Source organism: Rousettus aegyptiacus, unplaced genomic scaffold (assembly GCF_014176215.1).
Source record: "Rousettus aegyptiacus isolate mRouAeg1 unplaced genomic scaffold, mRouAeg1.p scaffold_m13_p_7, whole genome shotgun sequence".
Taxonomy (NCBI): Eukaryota; Metazoa; Chordata; class Mammalia; order Chiroptera; family Pteropodidae; genus Rousettus; species Rousettus aegyptiacus.
In genome coordinates, this window is record NW_023416310.1 from 113636219 (window position 1) to 113657088 (window position 20870).

Below are 20870 nucleotides of genomic sequence, written 5' to 3' on the forward strand. Positions count from 1 at the left end.
GGAGAAATCCCAGGACCAGAGGCAGCTTTGCTCAGGTGCTTAGTTCTAGAGACAGAGGTTCTTGGAGACATAGCAGCAAACTCTTGAAAAGCTGCTGGAAAACAGTTTCTAGCCCATTGAAATGAAGCAGAAATAGAGCTATCTCACAGACATGTAAACACTGGCTTAAACTGTGTTGGAAGTTCACTGGGACAGCGCTAGCTACTTGGGCCTAGCATGCCCTCATGCAGAGGCCTTGCAGCCATCTACAGAGACTGCCCCCAGAAGTCCTTCCTCTTGTGTCTTCGCTGAGCCAGTAATAATAGTAACAGCAGATGGCTCCTGAGCATTTCTCAGGGTCAGGGGCCTGTACTTACATCATTTCATTTTGTCCTGATAAAAACCCTGTGATGGGGGCAGGCAGGGACAGGTGTGTGCCACAGGAAGCCACCTTGAAATTCTCCAGCAATGCTTGCAATAAGGCAGGGGTGTTTGGGGTTTGGTTTGGGATTTTGCCTGTTCTTCCTAAGTGACCTAAGTGAGTGGAAACAAAGAATCTTGTTCCATTGCTTTCCAGAGATGCTTAAAATGCAGTGAACTAGGTAAAAATGGAAACTCTTTCTTCTTGGAACTCCTAACTGCCATTTTCAGTCAACCCAATAATTTATACCCTCCCCATCTCCCTCCACCACCTCTTCCAGACGTGACCTAACACTCTATCTTCTAGGGTATGTCTGGGTCTGCCACACACACACACACACACACACACACACAGGCCTCTTCAAGAGAAGCTTGGAACCCCCAATGCCTATTACAAATGATCTCATATAGGGAAATAACATTTAAAAAAATATAATGCAAAACAGACTTCTGTCTAACGTCTTTAAGCATCTGTTCCTAGTCTCTGCTCCCCAGGAGCTTTCCTAAATGGGCTTCCTCTGCTCCTTCTTAATGGCTCGTTGTCAACACCTGTAACTTTATTATTATTTTTTTTAGTGTGGTAGAATACACACACACACACGTACACGTGCACATGTGCACACACACAAAATGTATCATTTTAGCCATTTTAAAGCGTATAGTTCAGGAGTATTAAATACATTCACAGTGTTGTGCCACCATCACCACCATCCATCTCCAGAACTGTTACCATTTCACACTAACTCTCCAGCTCCTTTCTCCCAACCCCTGGCAGTCACTATTCTACTTTCTGTCCCTGTGGATCTGACCACTCTAAGGACCTCATATAAGTAGAATCCTACAGTATACGTCCTCTTGTGATTGCCTTATTTCACTCAGTGTAATAGCCTCAAGGTTCATCCATGCCATAGCATATGCCAGAATTCCCTTCCTTTTTAAGGCTGAATAATATCCTGTTGTCTATATAGACCACATTTTGTTTATCCATTCATCTATTAATGGACACTTGAGTTGTTGGCTATTGTGAATAATGCTGCTACTATGATCATGACTGCACAAATATCTGTTTGAGTCCCTGCTTTCACTTCTTTTGGGCATATACCCAGCAATGGGGTTGCTGGGTCATAGGGTAATTCTATGGTTAATTTTCTGAGGAACCTCCATACTGTTTTCCATAGTGGCTGCACCATTTTACATTCCCCCAAACAGTGATCCAATTTTCCCACATCCTTGTCAACATTTGCTATTTTTTTTATGATAGCCATTGTATGGAGGGGTCCCTGTGGTTTTGCTTTGTATTTCCCTAATGACTAATGATGTTGAGCATCTGTCCAAGTGCTTGTTAGACATTTGAACCTGTTCTTTAAAGAAATGTCCATCCAAGCTCTTTGCCCATTGTTTAATCGGGTTGTTTGCTGTTGTTGTTGAGTTGTGTTCTCCATATTCTGGATGTCAGTCCCTTATTAGCTAAATGATTTGCAAATATTTTTCCTAAGTGGCCTTTTCACTTTGTGGAGAGTGTCCTTCGAGGCATGAACGTTTTTCATTTTGATGAGATCTAATTTGTCTATTTTACCACTGCTGTCCATGCTGTTGGTGTCATACCTCTTTCTTAAAAGTCAGTTTTCTCTTTCCCACGTGAAACCAAACAGGTATCCACAAAGCCAGGCTGTGTTTCTGAATGCAGACGTGCACAGCACCAGCAGTAGTGCCTCGACCCCTGTCCTGCTGATGGGACAGGCAGTGCTGCACCCCAGCTTCCCCAGCTCCCAGCCGGTGCCTCTGCAGCCCACACAGGCTCAGCAGCAGCCGCAGCAGCACTTCCTGCAGGTGGGTGCCTGCTGATCCAGGAGACAGGGCCCAGCTCCCAGCCCAGGCCTGACAGGCCTCTCGCCCCCCGTTTGCTCTCCAGATGACTCTAGTCCAGGATCAAAATAAACCCCTGGCAGATTTGTATTTGAATCTCGATAGTTTCTAAAGTTCACAATGCTCTAAGGTTATAAACATATATAGTGTGAGAAATTTAGCATCAGCTGTTATGCCCCAGGTGGTTATATGTTAAAAAGGCCCACTTATAAAAGGTAATTTTTATCATGGTGTCCATATTTTTAAAGCAAAAATCAGACACTGATAACCGTGTTTGTTGGACGCATTAGTATGTTTATATACAAAGTCTTATATGAATATAAAATTAAATCATGTTTAGTTAAAGATTCATCAGACTTCCTTACAAATACATGTTACATGAGGCTGGTGCTTTTCAGGAAAACGTGAGGCACGTGTAAATGTGGCCACTGGTTACTTAAAACAAGTGCCAAGTACACTGGCTTCCCCTTCACTCTGCCTGGGCAACTTCAAACCCATAGGAGAGTGTGCAGTGACACATTTTAAAGACAGTGGGCTAGAGGTGAAAAGAGTCATGCTCGAAGGTCTAGAAGCTAATTTAATTCAAAGCTGTTAACCCATGTGTGGTGTGCTTTTCAAATGTTTCTGACCCCAGGCATGGTGGGAGGCAATTCCAGAGTCAGCTTTGCATACTTGTCAGCTTGCAGGTCACAGCTGCAGCCGTGATTTGGGATGGGGACTGATGCTGTAGCAGGGCAGGCACAGCCTGGGGGAAGAGTTAGAGGCCTCCCATATATTTCTTTAGCACCAAACATGTTTTCAGATACCTGTTCTGTCCAAGATGCCTGGCTAAGGGTACAAGAGCACTCAGGCCTCTTCGGTGCCCTTGGGGCTTCCTAGTGCAAGTGGGAACTAGGGGATGTCAGGCTCTGGGTTAGTGCTGGGAGAAAGCGCAGGGGCTGGGAGGCCTTTGTGAAGGAAGAACTCAGGGACATGGGCTGGAGAGCCAGGTGTTTGGGAAATATCAAAGTGTGGGTGGCTGAGAGGGGCGAAGGGACAGGGACCCAGCAAGAGAGACACCCTGGGCAGCTTCAGAAACAGCGTGGACTGGGGCCCTTGGAGGAAGTGATTTCATGGACAGGAATAGTGAGAGATGAGCCCAAAGGCTCCAAGGTTGAGATTTGGCCAGCTGATGTTTCTGAGATTCAAATCAGGATGTCTCCTAGCAGATGCTGGTGGTCGCAGTGGGTGAAAGGAGTTACAGAACCAGGGAGAGTATGCAGACAGCATGTGTGTTTGGGTCCTGCCCTGCCTATTAGCTGCATGTGGTCTCAGCTCCCAACACCCAAATACATGCAAGCTACATTTGCACATGTGTGCCTGGGACAGCATTCCCCCTAGGCCCACTGGGCCAGAAGGACCCTTCATGCTGGCGGGGAGCTTGGCTTCAGAATTCAATTCACCCCTGTCTGGCAGAGCCTTGGATCCCATTCTCCTCCATGCACCCTCCCCCCAGGGGTCCTTCCTGAGCCCTCACCATGAGACCCCTATCCGTGAAGGCGAGTCCTGTGGTCTGACCCCATCTCCACTACAGCTGAGTTGTGGAATTCCAGAACTACCACTGGAACCCTTTCCTTTTCTTTCCAGGTGCAGGTGCCAACCTCTTTGCACAGTGAGCAGCAGGACTCGCTACTTCTGTCCACCTACTCGCAGCAGCCAGGGGCCCTGCCCTTTGCCCCACAGTCCCAGCCCCCACGCCCATCCCGCAGGGTCAGCAGCCTGTCTGAGTCCTCAGGCCTCCAGCAGCCGCCCCGGTAGTGCCCAGGCACCAAGGTTGGGTCCCAATCAGCTTTAACCAATGGACGGACGAAGAGGGAGAGGAGTTTGAACTAAACCCTTGACATTTGTGCACACTGCGTATATTTCAGATCTCCTGGATGGTAACCATCTCTGGAGAGTAGCGGCTGGCACGTGAGAGTGATCAGCCACACTGGCCACATGCGTGTCCCTTGCCTCTGTGCTCCTTGGGCACACTCTACAGCCATACTTGGACATCATGACTCAGTTTACCTTATCAGATGGCACATCTTGTTGCATCTTCCCGAGAGTGCACTGGTCACTCTAGCTGGTGGTGGCCCATCCACACATGCTAGCTGGCCTTCACTCTATCAGTCCTCTTTCCTTTGCATTCCAGAAGCACTGAGTCAGAGATCTGTTGAGAGAATAAAGAGCTTATTTTTCATTATTTTTAAATGGTTGTTTTTATTTTAATTTGCACAGCTACACGGAAGAGATAACTTAGGCACTTTCAACTTTAAAAAAAAACAAGATCTCATGACTCAATTTGGAGACCGCAGTAACAACAACAGCCCACCAGTCAGAGAGCAAAGCTGGCCTACACCCTCCCTCCTAACCCCTAACGAAATGAGGGTCTTTGACCCAACCCATGCTGGTGATTCCCCCCACCCCCACTACACACTCCCTAAATATAACACTGGACTGTTTCCTGTTTACTTCATTGATTGCAACTACAAGGCGGACTCAAAGCAAAGCACAATCATGCAGCTGACATTCCAGAATCTTGAGATTCCCCAGGACTATGAGGGGAGAAATTTCACAAGTCAGACAGGCCCCAAGGAACCCACACCTGTGCTGGGCCTGTGAGGGAGAATGTTCCACTTTCCTATAGACCTTTCTTCCATGATAAGACCTGGGACTGGATTTCCATGTTGAAATGCACTTTGCTCTTTTTTTTTTTTTTTGTATGTTTTGTTATGTTGACATGTTTCTAAAGAAAAGATTTTATGTAATTATAAGACAAAGTGTAGTGAAATGTACAGCTGTTGTAATAATGACCTATTTCTATATAAAATAAAATTGTATGGATTATGTGTAAATTATTTTGTATCTGAGACACCAGTTCCTTTCCCAAATATAAAAGTATAAAGTTTTCCTGTGTTTTTCTGTGAGTGGACATTTTGTAATAAATTAACAAATTTGTACAATTTCCTCTGGAAATAATTTCTGTGCCTGGTTATATATGCATGCATACATCTTTTCATCAGTTCATATATATATGTATATACATATACACACATACATATATATTTTTAATTTCAAGATGTTTCTAAGGACAAATATGTGGAAATGGTGGACACAAGCAGTAAGGAAGCCGGGTAATAGCGTTATGTTTTCTCAGCTGCAACGTGTATGTCAGGCCATCAGGTTCCTGATCTTTAGATCCTACGTAACTCCAGAAAAAACAATGGCTCACTGTAGAAATGACAGCCAAACAAACAAAAACAGAAAAAGTTCCTGGAAACCTGTCGACCTTACAGGCAATCTGTGGCAGTAACGAAGGCATTTCTCACTAGAGAAGTTATAGCCTATAACTCAGCTCACTTGGGCTGAGTTCCATGGGCTCTGACTGCCAACACTTAGATATCGGTGATGCACACAAGATTTGTGTGCATGTGTGTGCGTGAGATGTACACACATCATGTGACAGGCAGGTAGAGCAGCAGCATCTCAGAGGCTACTGCCAACTACAGACAACCCCCTTTCCCATAAGGTTTCATCACGCTGATGTCAGGATGCCCTGGCACACTGAGGTGGCGATGCTCTCACAGCAATATCTCCCAACCACTGGCCCAAGAGAACTGAGGTCCCTTCTCTGCTCCAATGCTGTAACTCTGTGCTTCTATTTGCTTCCATGTGGAATACGGATCATTCCTCTTGGCCCCATGACTAGGATCAGGTTTGGATGGCATGAGAGGCTGTCATAGAAATACATCAAAATGAAGTTTTATTTGCCACACAATTGCTGTGTATTTCTGGGAAAATGCAAGTCTAAATACTTTGCATGCATTAGGATCATTTACTCTTTAAACTAAAGGCACCAGAAATGAACCCTCTTTTTAAAACAAAAAGTCTGTGTGCAGTTGAATTAACTTTTTTGTAACTTAACTGTTTTGTAAATTCATAGGTTTATAGGTCTGGTTTTTCTGTAAAAGAATCTGTATTATAATGGGCTGTCAGAATCCTAAGTAGAACAAGATTTTTAATGGAAACAGCTTATTTATCGTTCTAGGATTTTCTAGCTAGAAGCCATTATAACAGGGTGGGGTACTCCATGCTGCTAATTTAATTTAGCATTGCTTAAATCTTACACATGTTCAGAATCTGGGTAAATTCAGAAACTCTTATTGTGTAATATTTCTTTAAACCCACAGAACTTCAAGGGGAGTTTACTCCCTAAACTTTTGATTCATTTAATTTTGCTCATTAAAAGGCTGTTTTGCAACCCTGTCCTGTTATTTGGAAAAGTATAATATCTTGGCTCATGAAAAGCAACTGAAGCATGAACTCTGGAATATACCATGTTTTCAAATATCTTAAAATTGACTAAAATGTCGTATCTTTTGTCTCCAATGGCATCTGCCATTCATTAAATTAATTAAAATTTTTTTGTTTATACAGGCAACATGGTAAACCGGTCACCTATCAGATTGTTCTAAGCCATGACATTTTGTATGACTGTCTAAATTATCTTATGTGGAAAAATTTGAGTGTTCAGTACAAAATTGCTTCAATTTCTGTCTTCATTTTATGTGAAGCTTGAAAGTTTTTAAGTCAGCCATTAATAACCTAGAGAAATAACTAATTTGGATCCTCCATGGAAATGCCATATGTAGCTCTATGGATAGACACGAGTTACATACTGTACATATGTGCAATACAAACAGTAGCAGACTTCTGTACACATAATGTGGTTGATGAAATAGCTGAAATATATGGCCTTCTGGTAACTGTGAAAGAGATTTATTTTTCTGGGGGGCGGAGGGGAGCTCATTAGAAACAAAGAAAAATCTCTTTTAGGATTTTTGTCTACCAATCAATGTCCAAATATGGGGGAAACACTCTGGAAGGATCCTGAATTTAACTCAGCGTGTGACTCAGTTTCCTTTAAAACTATCTGTCCCAACAGCACCATCTCTTCCAGTGGAGCTACAACCAACCAACCCATCTGCACAAACTGAAAATCATTATCCTCCATGCTGGTAAATTCATTTCCATCAGAGGGGATTTTGTACATGGAAAGATATAGTCACCACTCACTGTAATCCATTTAATGTCCAATTCATTAATCTTATAAATATATCAATTAGCAATCTTTTAACCATTAAGTAGTCAACATTTTCCTTAATAACCTGCTACTTAAACAACAAATGAATCAATATTTAGGGATTCACAAAAATAATTTCCCTAATTATGAAGAAAGTAGCTTACAAATATAAATACTTATGAGAATCTAATTAAAAATCTGAATTCTGATCTAGAAGATCCCTTAAAAGTAGTAAAACATTTAAAAGCAAAAACCCCAGAAAATGTGATGATAACAAGACTGAGTATCTTTACATCAAAACTGGTTGCAAGGATATACATACCATGATTTATCTTTTTTTATCTTTTAATCCATACTCATTTTTATACCTTCTCAATAGTCCAGTTTTTATATACCATTCTCTAGTTTCGATAACTCACCAAATGAAAATTTTGTACTTCCCCAGGTTTAAGGATCTTACCATACCCACCCTCCTTCAGAACATATTGTGATTTCTGCCAGCAGAGACTGAAGGTGCAGAGTTACCAACCAGTGAGTTTGGCATAGGGAGTGGGGACTTTTGGTTATACAGTCTGTCAACTCCCCACTGATCTGTGGCATCAGATTCCTCCTTTTTCATTTTGAAGTTACATGTCTTATATCAGGCAGCTTTAATTGCTACCTCATATAAATTTTTATTTTTGACGATTCCTTTACATTTTCTATGGCTGGTTTTATGGTAATTACGACATGTTGAGTCTGATCTGCTGGCCTGTTTGGAAAATCATGTATGTCTTACCAACATTTCACTGTAATTAAGAGAGGTCATCTAGGGCAGGGGTCCCCAACCCCCAAGCCACTGACCAGTACCAATCCATGGCCTGTTAGTAACTGGGCTGCACAGCAGGAGGTGAGCAGTAGTGGGCGAGCAAGTGAGCATAGCTTCATCTTTTTTTTTGTAATTGTTCCCCAGCACTAGCATCATCACCTCAGCTCCACCTCAGACTACCAGGCATTAGATTCTCATAGGATCCCTGGTCACCGGTGCCAAAAAGGTTGGGGACCGCTGATCTAAAGATTTTATTCCTTGAGAGAAGGGGATCGCATTTCTTTTAGGGGATGTTTAGCTAATCTAGTAGCTAGGATGCACTCCTGGACCTGCTTTCATGGTTGTGGCATGTAGCCATCAGGGTAACTGCACGGTAGGTAAGTAGGACAACCCTCACCTTCATCATGCACCCCCACTTTTCCTGGGAGCATTTGTCTCCCTTAAAAGTGTCACCTCACTCCCTCAGAAGCTTGTCTCTATACATCATTCACAGACATGAGCATTACAAAGAAACAAGATACCCATGTATATCAATATTTCCCCACTTACTAAAAACAATAAATAGGCATATTTATTATATTGACTCCTTTGTTAATTACGACTTCCCCTTTTATAGTTCATGTTTTACTGTAAGAATGAAGTTGCAAACCCGTGGCCTTTTATAAACTCAGCTTTTTCTAATTAACTATTGTTATTGTATTGTGCTCAAATCGATACAACTAAGCAAGTTCCCTTCTTGGTGCTTTTATCATTTTAGCATCGTCTATCAGAAATAAGATTCCAGTTTCTTTCAGAAAACTACAGGATCAAGGCCCAGCCTTATTTATTCATTTTTTCTGCTTACAAGGCATGGAATCAACTCTAAAGAGACTGGATTTCTTTTAATTAATTATTATTTTTTTAAGCATTAGAGATTAAAATCTGGGTGACTAGGATGAGAATGAGAGTTAGTATTGGGTAGAAGTGCTGCTTCTGTTGCTATTACTGGGCCATTTTGTGGTGATTGAGCTAAGTACATACAATGTAAAGGCATTGACTTCTTCAACTATTTCTACATAATATTTTACTGTAACTTCCTAATATAGTTTTGTCAACCACTAAGCCTTTCTCCAAAATGGACATTTCATGTAAAGTCAGTTATAAACTGTCAATTTTAATTTCAAAAGATTTCATGTGCCAGTCCTCTCCTCTCTGTCCCCACTATTTTCCCCCTAGCCTTGTCCCACCCATTTCTGCTGGATCACAGCCTCCTCATTGCTCCCCAACCCACACAATATGAAGAGAGTTACAAAGCATGCAAAATTCATCTTAGTGACTTTGGTCTTTGGAGGCTTGGGTAGGATTGCAGGTGGGACACAGGGAGTGAGGATCAGAAAGTCATCCTAAAGTCCTGTTGCCCTGTGAAAGGCCTGAGGCAGGTTTCAGGTGCCTTACCCTGAGCTAGAGGAGCAGAATGGGCTGGGTGAGTGGAGGAGGAGAGGAAAGCAATGGAGAGAGCTTTCAAAATGCTGGGGAGAAATGATTTCAACCTAGAACTCCCTGTAAGTCAAAATAGTAACAACTTTGAGGGTTGAAGAAATACCTTCAATCTGTGAGGGCTCAAAAACTTTAGCACACATCCTCCCTGTCTTAAGAATTCACTAAAGGGTGTCCTCCTGTGACATAAGAGACTTCATCAAGAATGAGGAAGGTGTAGATCCATGGATCGATCCCTAGACTGGTGACATCTTGTGCCTAGGCCTCCAGACGCTTTAGAATGACCCTCTGGGCACCTCCTCAGAGCTTCAGTCATCCCTCACATTATATCCAGCTACCTGTCCAGCCACTACTGCTTCCTCAGCTCACTGGCCACAGTTTGTCTTCTTCCAGCCTCTGTGCCCCAAGGGACAGAATAGGTGGAAAGCAGCCCATCTCCATACTCATTCCTTACTCTGTTCTCTGGCACCTCCCCACTCCCTGGTGCTCCAGCAATGAAACGTACTAAAATCTCCACTTTGGAGAATCTAGTGGGTACATCTCAGTTTTCGTCTAACTTGAATTCTATAGCATTTAGAACCTCTTGAGCACTCAGGCTTCCTTTGGACTTATGAGAATATTTTCAAAAGTCTTTTCCTATTGTTCTAATGACACTTTACTAATTTCTTCAGCCCTGCCCTCCAGATCTCTTAGATGTAGTGAGCCTACACTCGTTTTCTCTCTCCAAGTCCTCTTGATTTTACTTCTTTATTTCTATAAAATCAGTCTGCTCCTTCCAATCCCAAGGCACTTGCCTTAGTTCAGACCTTCTTCATTTGTTTGTTATGTGAAGAGTTTCCTTTCACCAGTTTCCTTGCTACCATCTTGTGTCCCTGCTCCCAAGCTATTCTTTACGGTGTAAGCAAATTAATTCTAAAATCTGATCAGGGCACTGCCCTCCTCAAAACCTTTCAATGATTGATTACCTGTAATCCTCGAACTCTTGAGTAAGGCCCACAAGCTATTTCACCTCTCAGCCTAGAGTCTGGGAAACTGTACTGCTTCAGACCTTCCACAAGCTGCATGCTTTGTCACTTCTCTGCCCAGCTGTTTTCTGCCTTTCCTTCCAGACCCAGCACAAGCCTCTCTGGTCCATTCATTGACAAAAGAAATCCAGACCTATAGAAAGCTCTGTAAGAATTTATTTGAACCAAGTCTGAAGATGTGCCTGGACACAAGATCTCAAAAGATTGAGAAAATGCTCTGGAGAATGGCACTTTTACAGTTTATTTTAAATTTACAACCAAAGGCTTTCAAAAGCATAAGGAAGGTTACATGGAATCCATTGGTAGGATATTAACGAGGTGGGAGAAAGCAAAGCGGAGAAATGTCTAGGACTGGATAAAAAGCAAAACGGGGAAACACGTCTTACACAAGTGGGCACAGGAGAGTTAACATCTGACAGTGAACAGAGATGGTGTGTGGGAGACATGATAAGGAAGGGGTTTCAGTGTCCACATGCTCTGTGACCAGTAAGTCTGCTTCTGAGGGGTCCGGAAAAGAAAATTACATTGACATTTCAAAAATTTTTTCCTAGATGTGTAGGAATGATGGACAGGGCTCATTTAAGGTAAAAATTGACCTTTGCTATGGAAGGTATAGGCCTGCAAAGTGACTACTCACCATGACCTGCCCAATTAGGAAGTGTGGTTACTATCGGTCACTGGGCTTGCCAGGCCTGCCAGGTAGCCCAGGAGCTTGTCAGGGCTGCTTTGTCGCCCTTTTTGTTCATCAGGCTCGACAGGAGTGGCTCTAGAGTCAAGGACATAACCACTCTTCAGGAGTCTGCCGTGCTGGGCATGAGCACCTCCAAGGCTGCAGCTGTGCCTTGGTCGTCTCTGGAACCGCCAGCCAGCACAGCCAGCACACAGCAGCACACAGGTTCAGTGAAGCGGACCTAATAAATGGTGAATGGGAAAAAGAGCATCGTCTTTTCTAGACCTTGATCTCAGCCATCTGGGGGCCTAGAACTTGATTTCCTGTGATTTACTTCTCCAGTGAATTATTTTTCAGTTGGCACTTTTCACTTAGACAACAGGCATAGAGCCGCGGAGCAAAGAACGGAACTCTCTCCAGAGCTGCCTGAGCGAGCAACCGCGGCCCACCCAGGCCCCGCCCCGCCCCGCCCCTGCCCTTGCCCCGCCCCGCCCCGCCCCTGCCCTTGCCCCGCCCCGCCCCTGCCCTTGCCCCGCCCCGCCCCTGCCCTTGCCCCGCCCCGCCCCTGCCCTTGCCCCGCCCCGCCCCTGCCCTTGCCCCGCTTGCTTTACCCTAGGCGCGCAGCAATGACGTCATAGTCTCTTCCCTCTCTCCTGCCGCCTCGAGGCGACCCGGAAGTCGTACTTTTGACGCTGCTTTCCTTCTCCCACAATACCTCGCGCTCGTCCTTTCCAGCTTGGTTACGGCAGGGTGAGTGTGGGCGCTTGGTATGGCCTTCAGTAATCTGGCTCCATCCTCTCTCGGGGTTGCGCTGACCGCGACAGGGGGCTCTGTCCTGAGCCGGCCTGGGGCTGCGCGTTCCGAGGGATGGAAATTAGCGCTGCGTTTAAGGGCTCGTAGCCTGGGAGGGAGAATGGCTTAGAGGAGCCCAAGGTTTCCGGGTCGGAGGCACCTCTGGGGAGCGGATTTTTGTGCTGGGAATGGCTGGCTTGGCTCTGCCCCGACCTGGGGAATCGGGGGCTTGGCCGGGCTCTCTGCACCCAGGAGCTTCCCGAGGGCAGCTGCATGAGGAAAGGCCCGGGAGGGAGGACTTGGCTTGTGCTTGTCCCACTCTCCTCCGATCCTCCTTATTACCTGGATTTAGATGGCTCCCGCGAAGAAGGGTGGCGAGAAGAAGAAAGGCCGTTCTGCCATCAACGAGGTAGTGACCAGAGAATACACCATCAACATTCACAAGCGTATCCATGGAGTGTGAGTATTCCTGCAGTTGCCCAGGGCCTTGCTTTTGGGGCCCGGAACTCAACGCGTCTGGTGGCCACTCAGGTCTGTTCGGTCGTTTAAAGGCTAGGTGGTCTAGAAATTAAACGCATTTTTTCTTCAAACGCTCAGATTTAATCAGTGGACCATATTTGAGGTTTATGGGGTTTTACGTGTAATGCCGGGAGGTTAATTACTGGAAACATGAGATAGAATAAGGTTCCAGGGAGAGCCAGTTGTGAAAACATGGTGATAAAATAATTTCGCTCCGTGCTTTGTAGTTAAACTTGGGCAGGCTAAAGGGTGGAAAGTATATATGCGAGGGAAAGCAAACAGTTTCTAGACTCCGGTAAAATAGTCAAGCCCATTCCAGAATGTGAATGCTTAAATTGATTATTTTTCTTTGACTCACACAGATGTGTACCGATTATTATTGGTTGAGTTGCAATATCAGAAGTGAAATGGAGACAAAAATTTACAGATGTAGTTTTAGGGCAGTGTTCGTGGTGGGGGGGGGGGCACATGGGAGTTGTGGATTTGAGCTGCACCAGAATACCGGTGGTGTGAATATTCTAATGCTTAGTTTTTCCTTGGGTTTGGTTTTTGGCCTTGTGTTTTTCTTTGTACAGGGTGCCTACTGCTGATAATGGAAACAGATCTTTACTTGAATAGTTATATTACATAGCAAAATAGTCTATTTAGGCACCAGTCCTTGGAGCAAAATTTCTTGCATTTGACTGGGCAGTCTCGTGTCAGGACAACTAATTTTGTGAGAGATTTATATGTGCAGCAACATCCACATTGGGTCTGGTATTTTCAGCTCTCCACTCCCAGCCGAGTATGAGCCAAAGAGCATTGTCTTATTTGGAGTTTCAGATGGTTTTCAGGTCAAAAATCAGTGCCGTCTTTGCTTTAATGCTGTTTGTGAGTACCCATGCCTCTTCCCCCCACCCCGTTATCTGGGGCATGAAGCACCTAACTGTGTTAGGCACAGTCTTGTTTGCAGATACTGCAGGGAACCAAAGACCCTGCCTTCCAAGTTTGAGAAGTATGGGAAGTTAGACAAGTATTTAAATATAAAATGGAAAAAAGTGTCAAGTGGGAAGTGGAAGTCACTGAGTGAAGTGGGTGTTGTTTTAGAGGCCAGCAAGGGACATTTGAAAAGTAGGTATGAGACACTGCAGGTGGGTGATACAGATGCTCCAGGGGAGGGCCTGCCCGGTGCTAAGTTTGACAGTTCATTGTTCATTCTTCTCCAGAAATGCCTTATTTTACTTCCAAAGATTCCAGTCTTATGTTTTTCTTCCTGCTGCTCCTTAATCTTTGTTGGTTCCTCCTCACAAGCCACCCTCTTAAAGGTGAGGCGTCCCAGGCCTTAGATGCCCTTTTCTGTTTGCCTTAGGGCCTCATATCCAGCTGCTGTTAATACCTGTGCTTGGGTGTTTACGTCGACATCTCAAACTGTTACATGGCCCCAAACCAGACTCCTGACCTTCCATCTCCAGCCTTAACTTTCCCATTTCTCTTGTGGCCTTCCCTGTTTCAGTTACCATCTGACTAATTGCACTGGTCCCTCCACCTTCTCTGTCACTTGAATGGCTAGTTAGCAGCTCCCTGCTGCTAGTGGTTCTCTCCCTCACCCACCTGGTTGGTCTTCAAATCCTCCATTAGCTTCTCATTTTATTCAGATTAGAAGTCAGAGTTCTTGCTATGATTGCATATGAGCTAGCCATTTATTTTCTTAATCATACCAGGTACATAACTGATTCAGGGCGGCTGTTTGGTTTTATGTTTATTTTTTTCCCCCTCTGCCTGAATGCACTGCACACGCATACCTGAATGGCTGCCTGCATTGTCTTCAGGTATTGATTCCAGTATCCCCTTGGCCATCTTACTCAAACCTCCAGTCTCTTCCCTTAAAGCTCCCTATTTTCATTAGCTTATTTTTCTTTGTTAGATTTGACATCTCACGTATTCCAGGAGTGCCACCTACGTAAGCTTAAGAATAGGGGATTTTGTCTGTTAAACCTGCTGCTATTATATCTGGCACCTTTAAGAGATGTGATCTTGCTTGCTAGAAATAGAGAACAGAGGGACTAGGGAGATGTAAGAAGAGGCCACGTGAAGAGTGGAGGGTGGGTGGAGAGTCAGATCTTTGGATCAGGAAGTCACCGAAGTTTTTAGAGTAGAATTAAGTCACTCTAGCATGCTCTATTTGTTACTTTCTGGGTTTCATAAAGTTCACCTCATCTAATAAGTGTGGGGTACCTGTATGTGCCAGGCACTGTGCATGAGGTTGCAGAGGTGAAATGGATGGGGCCCCTCTCCAGCGTTTAGGGTTGGGGTGGTGGGACACCGCTCTCAGCCCCACTTGGAATGGCGTTCACTTAGGCAAATATTTAGTCATTTCTGCCTAAAGTTTTGCTTTTTCACATTTAAAGCATGCAATTCAAATGGATTTGTGTGCCTTTATAAACAATGCACTAATAGTGCTTGGCTCAGAGAAGGAATAGTACCTGACATGTGCTGAGAGCTCCATAGAATTAACTCTGGTCCACATCGTCCTTCACGAGAGGCAGTCTGCATCGCAGGCCCCTGCTCTTAAAGCACATACCAAAGTTCGCGGACTTAAATGAGTGATCTCCAAAAACATGCTGTGTTAAGATGTCACAGTCTAATTAGATTTTGATCTGAGGGTGCTTACTGCATTTATACATTGTATGATATATGTTCAAGCATATTCTAACGTCATTGAGTATCTTCTCCACAGGTGGTATTAGAGATTGGGGATGTTTTATCAGGAAAGGGTTGACAGATGTGTATTTTAGCATTACTTAAGGATCACATGCAGAGCCCACATCCTACCTCATTTAAAGTGGATTGAGCATCTTCTCAGTCTCAAATATGTTTGTTGCTAGGCATTATATGCAAGTGGAAGGAAAGAATTGTTCCTGTCTTGTTCAAGTTCGGTTTAGATGTCTTTTGTGAAAATAGGACATTTTCATTTAATTTTTTGCTTCTGTAATTTATTTACTTATGTTTGAATCATAGGGGTTTCAAGAAGCGTGCCCCTCGGGCACTCAAAGAGATCCGGAAATTCGCCATGAAAGAGATGGGGACTCCAGATGTGCGCATTGATACCAGGCTCAACAAGGCCGTCTGGGCCAAAGGGATCAGGTACTGAAGTTACCTGTGTTACACTATAGACCTTTCAAGTGACAACTAGCTTACCCATCTCGCTCTGCGGTCTACGTGAGTTCTGTAATTAGCTGATGCATAGAGAAGTAAAGAAAATAGTGTGACAGTAACTCAAGGGTGAGGTAACATCTGCAGGGAGGCCCTTTGACATGGTATTTGAAACAGGCCTGAATGGCAGAGTGATCAGCGTGAGGGTCCGGTGGGAGGGGCCTTATGCAGAGAGTGCATGTGGTGTGATCTAGGAACAAGCTGTAGAATGTGGAGTCAAATAAGTGACTTGAAAGTGAATGAGAATAGAGTTAGGCAAAGGACAACCCATGTCGAATCATGTCGGTCATGGTGAAGAGTTGGGATTTATCTGTAGAAACTGTTGGGATGCTGGTTTTCAGCCACAGGCAACTTTGGCCCCATTCCCCCAGGCATGTTTTTGGTTATCACCACTGGGAGTGCTACTGGCCGGGATTCTGCTAAGCATCCCTGCAGGGGCTGTCCAGACAAGATGTCGGGAGTGCGGAGGTTCAGAAACCCTGCATCTCAGCAGGAGGGTGGTTTTTGCTGTGGAGGACAGTGTCAGGTGCTGCCAGAGTAGGAGTGCATGAGAGTGCTAAGGGGAGTGGCATTGAGAGACTGGACCAGGGCAAGGTGCAGCATCTGGTTAGTATTTCAATATTTGGGTTGGGTGGGATGGCAGAGGGCTCTGAGATTCAGCCCTGTAGTGGGCTGGCATTTAGAGTTGTGGTAGAGACATGTCTAAAAAAGGAGCAGCCAACACAGCTCCTTGGAGATAAGGGTAGAGTGGTGTCATAGGAGCTAGGAACGGTCTTGACGTTTGGGATGCTTCAGGTCCTCAGACCAATAAAAGGAGTCCATTGTGGTGCTGCTGTGAGGTTGGATGAGCGGATGGGTAGGGAACTGAACCCTCCCTGGTCTTACCTGTTCTGTCAAGCCTGCAGAGCCTTTAGTGTTTCGCCAAATTGAAATTTAACAGACAAAGCCCATAGCCAGTTTTGCATAGATTGAATGTCAGTAGTGGCTGCCTACTAAGCCAGGTATCCATCCTGAGATGACAGCATTTCATGTCTACCTGTGGGCAAGTTTATTTTCCAGGGAACTAGACCTATACATGGCTGATTGGTTAGATTAGAACAACAACTGGAGCCTTAGAAGCATGTTTTGGCAGTGAGGACAGGCTGTGGTGGCTACAGCTAGTGGCTATTTTTGTGAGAATGAACTGACTTTAGCAACACGTTTATATTAAGGAATGTCCCATACCGTATCCGGGTGCGGTTGTCCAGAAAACGTAACGAAGATGAAGATTCACCAAACAAGCTCTATACATTGGTTACCTATGTGCCTGTCACCACTTTCAAAAGTAAGTTTTTACTCCATTCTGCAAAGCTGTTTAGAGAAGAACATCTTTACTTCTTTTATAACATGAATTTATCTGTCCAACAAATGCTGTGCACCTGTGTTTGGCATCCCACTAGGGATCTGAGTAACAGACTTGATGAGTCGACCTTTATTGTCATGGTGTGAGAAAATGCTTTCAAAGGACACAAACTGGGTTCATATCTGGGTTGTAAAAAGGTCACAGTGAATATTACTTGTCTAAACCCTTGAAGAAAAGGGTTTTTGAAAGTTAAAGTGTAAAATGAGATGTGGGTATGGAAGGTGACTGGCTGCCACTTCTTTTGCAGATCTACAGACAGTTAATGTGGATGAGAACTAACTGCTGATTGTCAAATAAAGATACAAAACTGCCTTTGAGGTTTGGTTTTCTGTTTTCGATTGCAATGTAATAATTGTGGATCTTAAAAGTAGTTCCCAGTTATAGAATCACTTGGAAAGCTTTTCCTAAGTACTGTGCCTGTGTCCCTTTTCCCCATCCTCTGTAGTTTCTGACTATTTGGACAGGGCCTAAGCAGTTTTAAGTGATTATGAAGTGTATGTAACCTCACTTTGGAATAACTGCATAGGTAGCTGGGACAGTGAAGATACATATGTTAGTTTTTTTACTTGCATGTTTCGTTAATTCTGAAGTAAACATTTTTCCAGAAACTGCCACGTAGAATTCAGCTGCTGTTGGCCACTTTTCATTTTAAACCAAAATGATGCAATTGACAGCATCCTAGATTTCATGAAATATATTTGGTAGTATGTTAAGCTTCTGTCTATATCTGTATTGAATGTAACTGTCAAAAGGCATATAATTGTCATCTAAAATTGATTTTTGATGGTGTGTGTGCTTAATGATATGCTTAATTTATATGAACAGTTAATATTTTAGCTCACCTACTAGTAATGGCCCCATGAAGAATTTTTTGTGCTAGCTTACATGGCACTAAAGCTCAGAGGTAAAGCTGCTTATACATCCAAATTTGAATTCAGCCGGAAAGCAAGCTGCTGCAAGGATTACATTAGTGTTTACACCACTGTAAAGAGGTCATTTCTGAAGCCCCGTTGGTGCTGGCAGTAGATAGCCACTGGCATTAGGGTTGAGGACCAGCTACAGTGTTGCTCTACTCGTTGAGAACACAAGATTTGAAGGGGAGGGGACAACTCCAGCCTATCTGTTCACTGGCACCTTCTAGACCTTAGACATGCATGTAAGTATAAGGTATAAACAAGGAACAAAGTCAGTACAAAAATTTCTTATTAAAAAACTTAGAGGCTAACGTTGAAAGCATGGTTTTGTACACATTTTTGGAAGGACAAAGTGAATATAACCAAAAATATTAAAATGGTTTCAATTACCAGCATTGAAACAAAATTAGTGCCAAAAAAAAAAAAAAAAAGCCAAATAACAATTGCACAGATAGTGTGGCTCTTAGATCTTGAAAGTGAACTTGATCTTAACCATCCAGTAACCAAGCGAAAAATGAGAACTTGGGTATTATCTGGGTTAGCATGATACACTGGACTCTTGTATTCATCTGAGAACAAAATCACAGTAGAAGTGCCCATTTCAACAAATCTGATAAAAATAAAACTGATTATTCTCTTAAAAAATAAATAGAAATGTTTGAGGGTTGCCTCAGTCCCCCAGCCACAGCTGGGGCTACTGAGGTGCTTACCTGGATACCCAGCGTATAACATACACTCATGGGTCAGAAATGAAATCTGGGCTTACGGGCTGACAGCCCCTGACACTGTGGTCTGTACTTTGGTATCGCAGGCTCGTCTCATCAGCGAACTGCTATCTTGCTTGAGTTCATGCTGTAACTGGCCACTCATTTCAAAAGTTTTGAGACTGTACTGGTTGATTTTGGCATTTTCAAGTTTGGATTTAATGTCCAGTGGCTTTTCAAAAAAGTTTACTAATGACTCTTCAGTCAGAAGTGAAGCTAAAATATGCTCAAGGGAGACAGTCCAGTTCCCTTCTGCCTGCTCAGGACATGCCATGGAGTCCTGGCTTGTTGGCCCAGTGTCACTGTCTGCAAAAACCGAGTCCTGCTCTGCAGAGGGCTCTGAGGCCTGCGGCTCCTCCCCCCACTCTTGGAAGCAGCTTCCTGAGCTGCTGCTGCTGTGCTGTCCCACTTCCCCAATCTGCAGCAGCAGAGTGGTCACCGTGGCAATGGCCTGGTACAAGTCGTTTTCTTCTGGGTCTTCATGGAACATGCTGTACAACGTCTTACAGAACTGGATAAATTCCCTCTGGAATGATAAGAGCACATAGTGGCATAACCAAGATGGTAGTATAATGCATTTTTAAAATTTTTATACTTAGTATACTTTATACTCTCTCCAAGTTTTCTCAGAGGAAACCCATAGTACTTTTTGAAGCAGGTAGTTGCTGCCCCTTGACTCTAGGGAATTTCAGTACACTTAAAAGTGATTTGTCTATATAACAACTCTTAAATGTGTACAAGCTAAAAGATGTACATACCCTTTAACCCAACAGGTCAACGTGTAGAAATGCATCCACAAACTGCAGATTGTTTAAGCTAAGGGTTATAATAGGAAAATAGTTGAAAACAGCTCTATTACTAAAATTGGGGCTTGTTCATCTTGTGAAACAGCTTGCAGCAACTAAAGACTATGAAATGCACAATGACAATCTCTGATGCTTTCTCAAATTACACACTCCCATCCAAGGTAAGACTGATTTGAGATGCTTCGTGTGGGTTTAGCTACACAGTTACTCTAGGAATACCTAGAGAACTACTCATTTAATCATTTGGGAGAAGTATCCATGATTATTTTGAAGTAAATGAAAGCAAGGTATGCAGCCCATTTTTTATAGTAAGAAAAAAAAAACAGTTCTGGGTGATGAGATTTAACTGACTATATTCAGAGAGTAGAATGAAGATTAGAGCAGCAGCACTTCTCACATAGGCCTGGAAATCAGAAATCCCACAAGATGTTTTGTGGTTAAAAAAAAAACTATGCTAAATTCAACTCTTGAAGGCTCAGTACGTATCAAAATATTTTAGGTCATATGATAAAGGAACAGTTTCAACTTCCAGCCTACATTTCCCAGACATTGAGGAGGAACCGTTTTCAAATAAAAATGACCCACTACCATCATGGCACTTGAATGTGACAACTCTTCTGGTGACAGCGCAAAGACTTTGGAGACGTGTCAGTACTGTATATTATGTAGTCAATGATTTTCAAGAAACTAAAGGGTACTTTTTAAAGGAAGAATACTATTCCCAGTGCCCCAAATGCAGCTGTCGCTCTAGGGAATAAACCATAACCTTGGTAGACACATTTGGTATAAAAACTTAAAAGACATGAAGTGTGTGGCAGCCTCTTAAATATTTCCCATTTAATCACAATTTTTGGCTAGAAGTTACAAGATCCTTTGATTATGGCTGTGGAGGTAAAGGGGCCCCAGCTTAACCATCAAGCTTCTGAACAAATCATTTGGCAAAACAGTTAACTTTCTACACAGAATAAAGTCCATACCTGGCTCATTTTGGGCAACTCAGTCTCAGTTTTATCTTTTTCTTTGGCTAAATCTTTAATCATCTGCTTTAGCTGTTTCTGATAATCAGTTGCATCGCCTGAGACAAAGGAAACATACTTTAATCTACATAAAGTCCATGAAAGCTAAACATGTAT

At 43.5% G+C, this 20870-nt stretch overlaps 3 protein-coding genes across 11 annotated transcripts in view; 2 read left to right on the forward strand and 1 right to left on the reverse strand.

Annotated features, from left to right (window-relative positions):
- Window positions 1-5250, forward strand: part of NPAS2 (neuronal PAS domain protein 2) — a 129337-nt gene extending 124087 nt beyond the window's left edge. For 2 of the 3 annotated variants that reach the window (XM_016157255.2, XM_036224032.1), the window contains 2 exons: window positions 2052-2229; window positions 3892-4497. In XM_016157255.2, coding sequence (XP_016012741.2) covers window positions 2052-2229; window positions 3892-4062 — 349 coding nt within the window. In that variant the 3' untranslated portion in view covers window positions 4063-4497. Of the gene's footprint in view, window positions 1-2051; window positions 2230-3891; window positions 4498-4524 lie in introns of those variants that run through there. The other variant, XM_016157254.2, reaches the window with a different exon arrangement.
- A 6749-nt stretch (window positions 5251-11999) lies between these two features.
- Window positions 12000-17570, forward strand: RPL31 (ribosomal protein L31). Its single transcript, XM_016157269.2, has 5 exons — window positions 12000-12098; window positions 12493-12599; window positions 15657-15782; window positions 17063-17175; window positions 17501-17570. Exons 2-5 carry the CDS (start codon window positions 12493-12495, stop codon window positions 17530-17532), a joined length of 378 nt encoding a protein of 125 aa, XP_016012755.1. The 5' UTR covers window positions 12000-12098; the 3' UTR covers window positions 17533-17570.
- An 868-nt stretch (window positions 17571-18438) lies between these two features.
- The window catches only part of TBC1D8 (TBC1 domain family member 8), a 96030-nt gene continuing 93598 nt past the window's right edge, over window positions 18439-20870 (reverse strand). For 6 of the 7 annotated variants that reach the window (XM_016157259.2, XM_016157261.2, XM_016157256.2 and 3 more), the window contains 2 exons: window positions 20715-20812; window positions 18439-19457 (listed from right to left, as the gene is read on the reverse strand). In XM_016157259.2, coding sequence (XP_016012745.1) covers window positions 18930-19457; window positions 20715-20812 — 626 coding nt within the window. In that variant the 3' untranslated portion in view covers window positions 18439-18929. The remainder of the gene's footprint in view (window positions 19458-20714; window positions 20813-20870) is intronic. The other variant, XM_016157264.2, reaches the window with a different exon arrangement.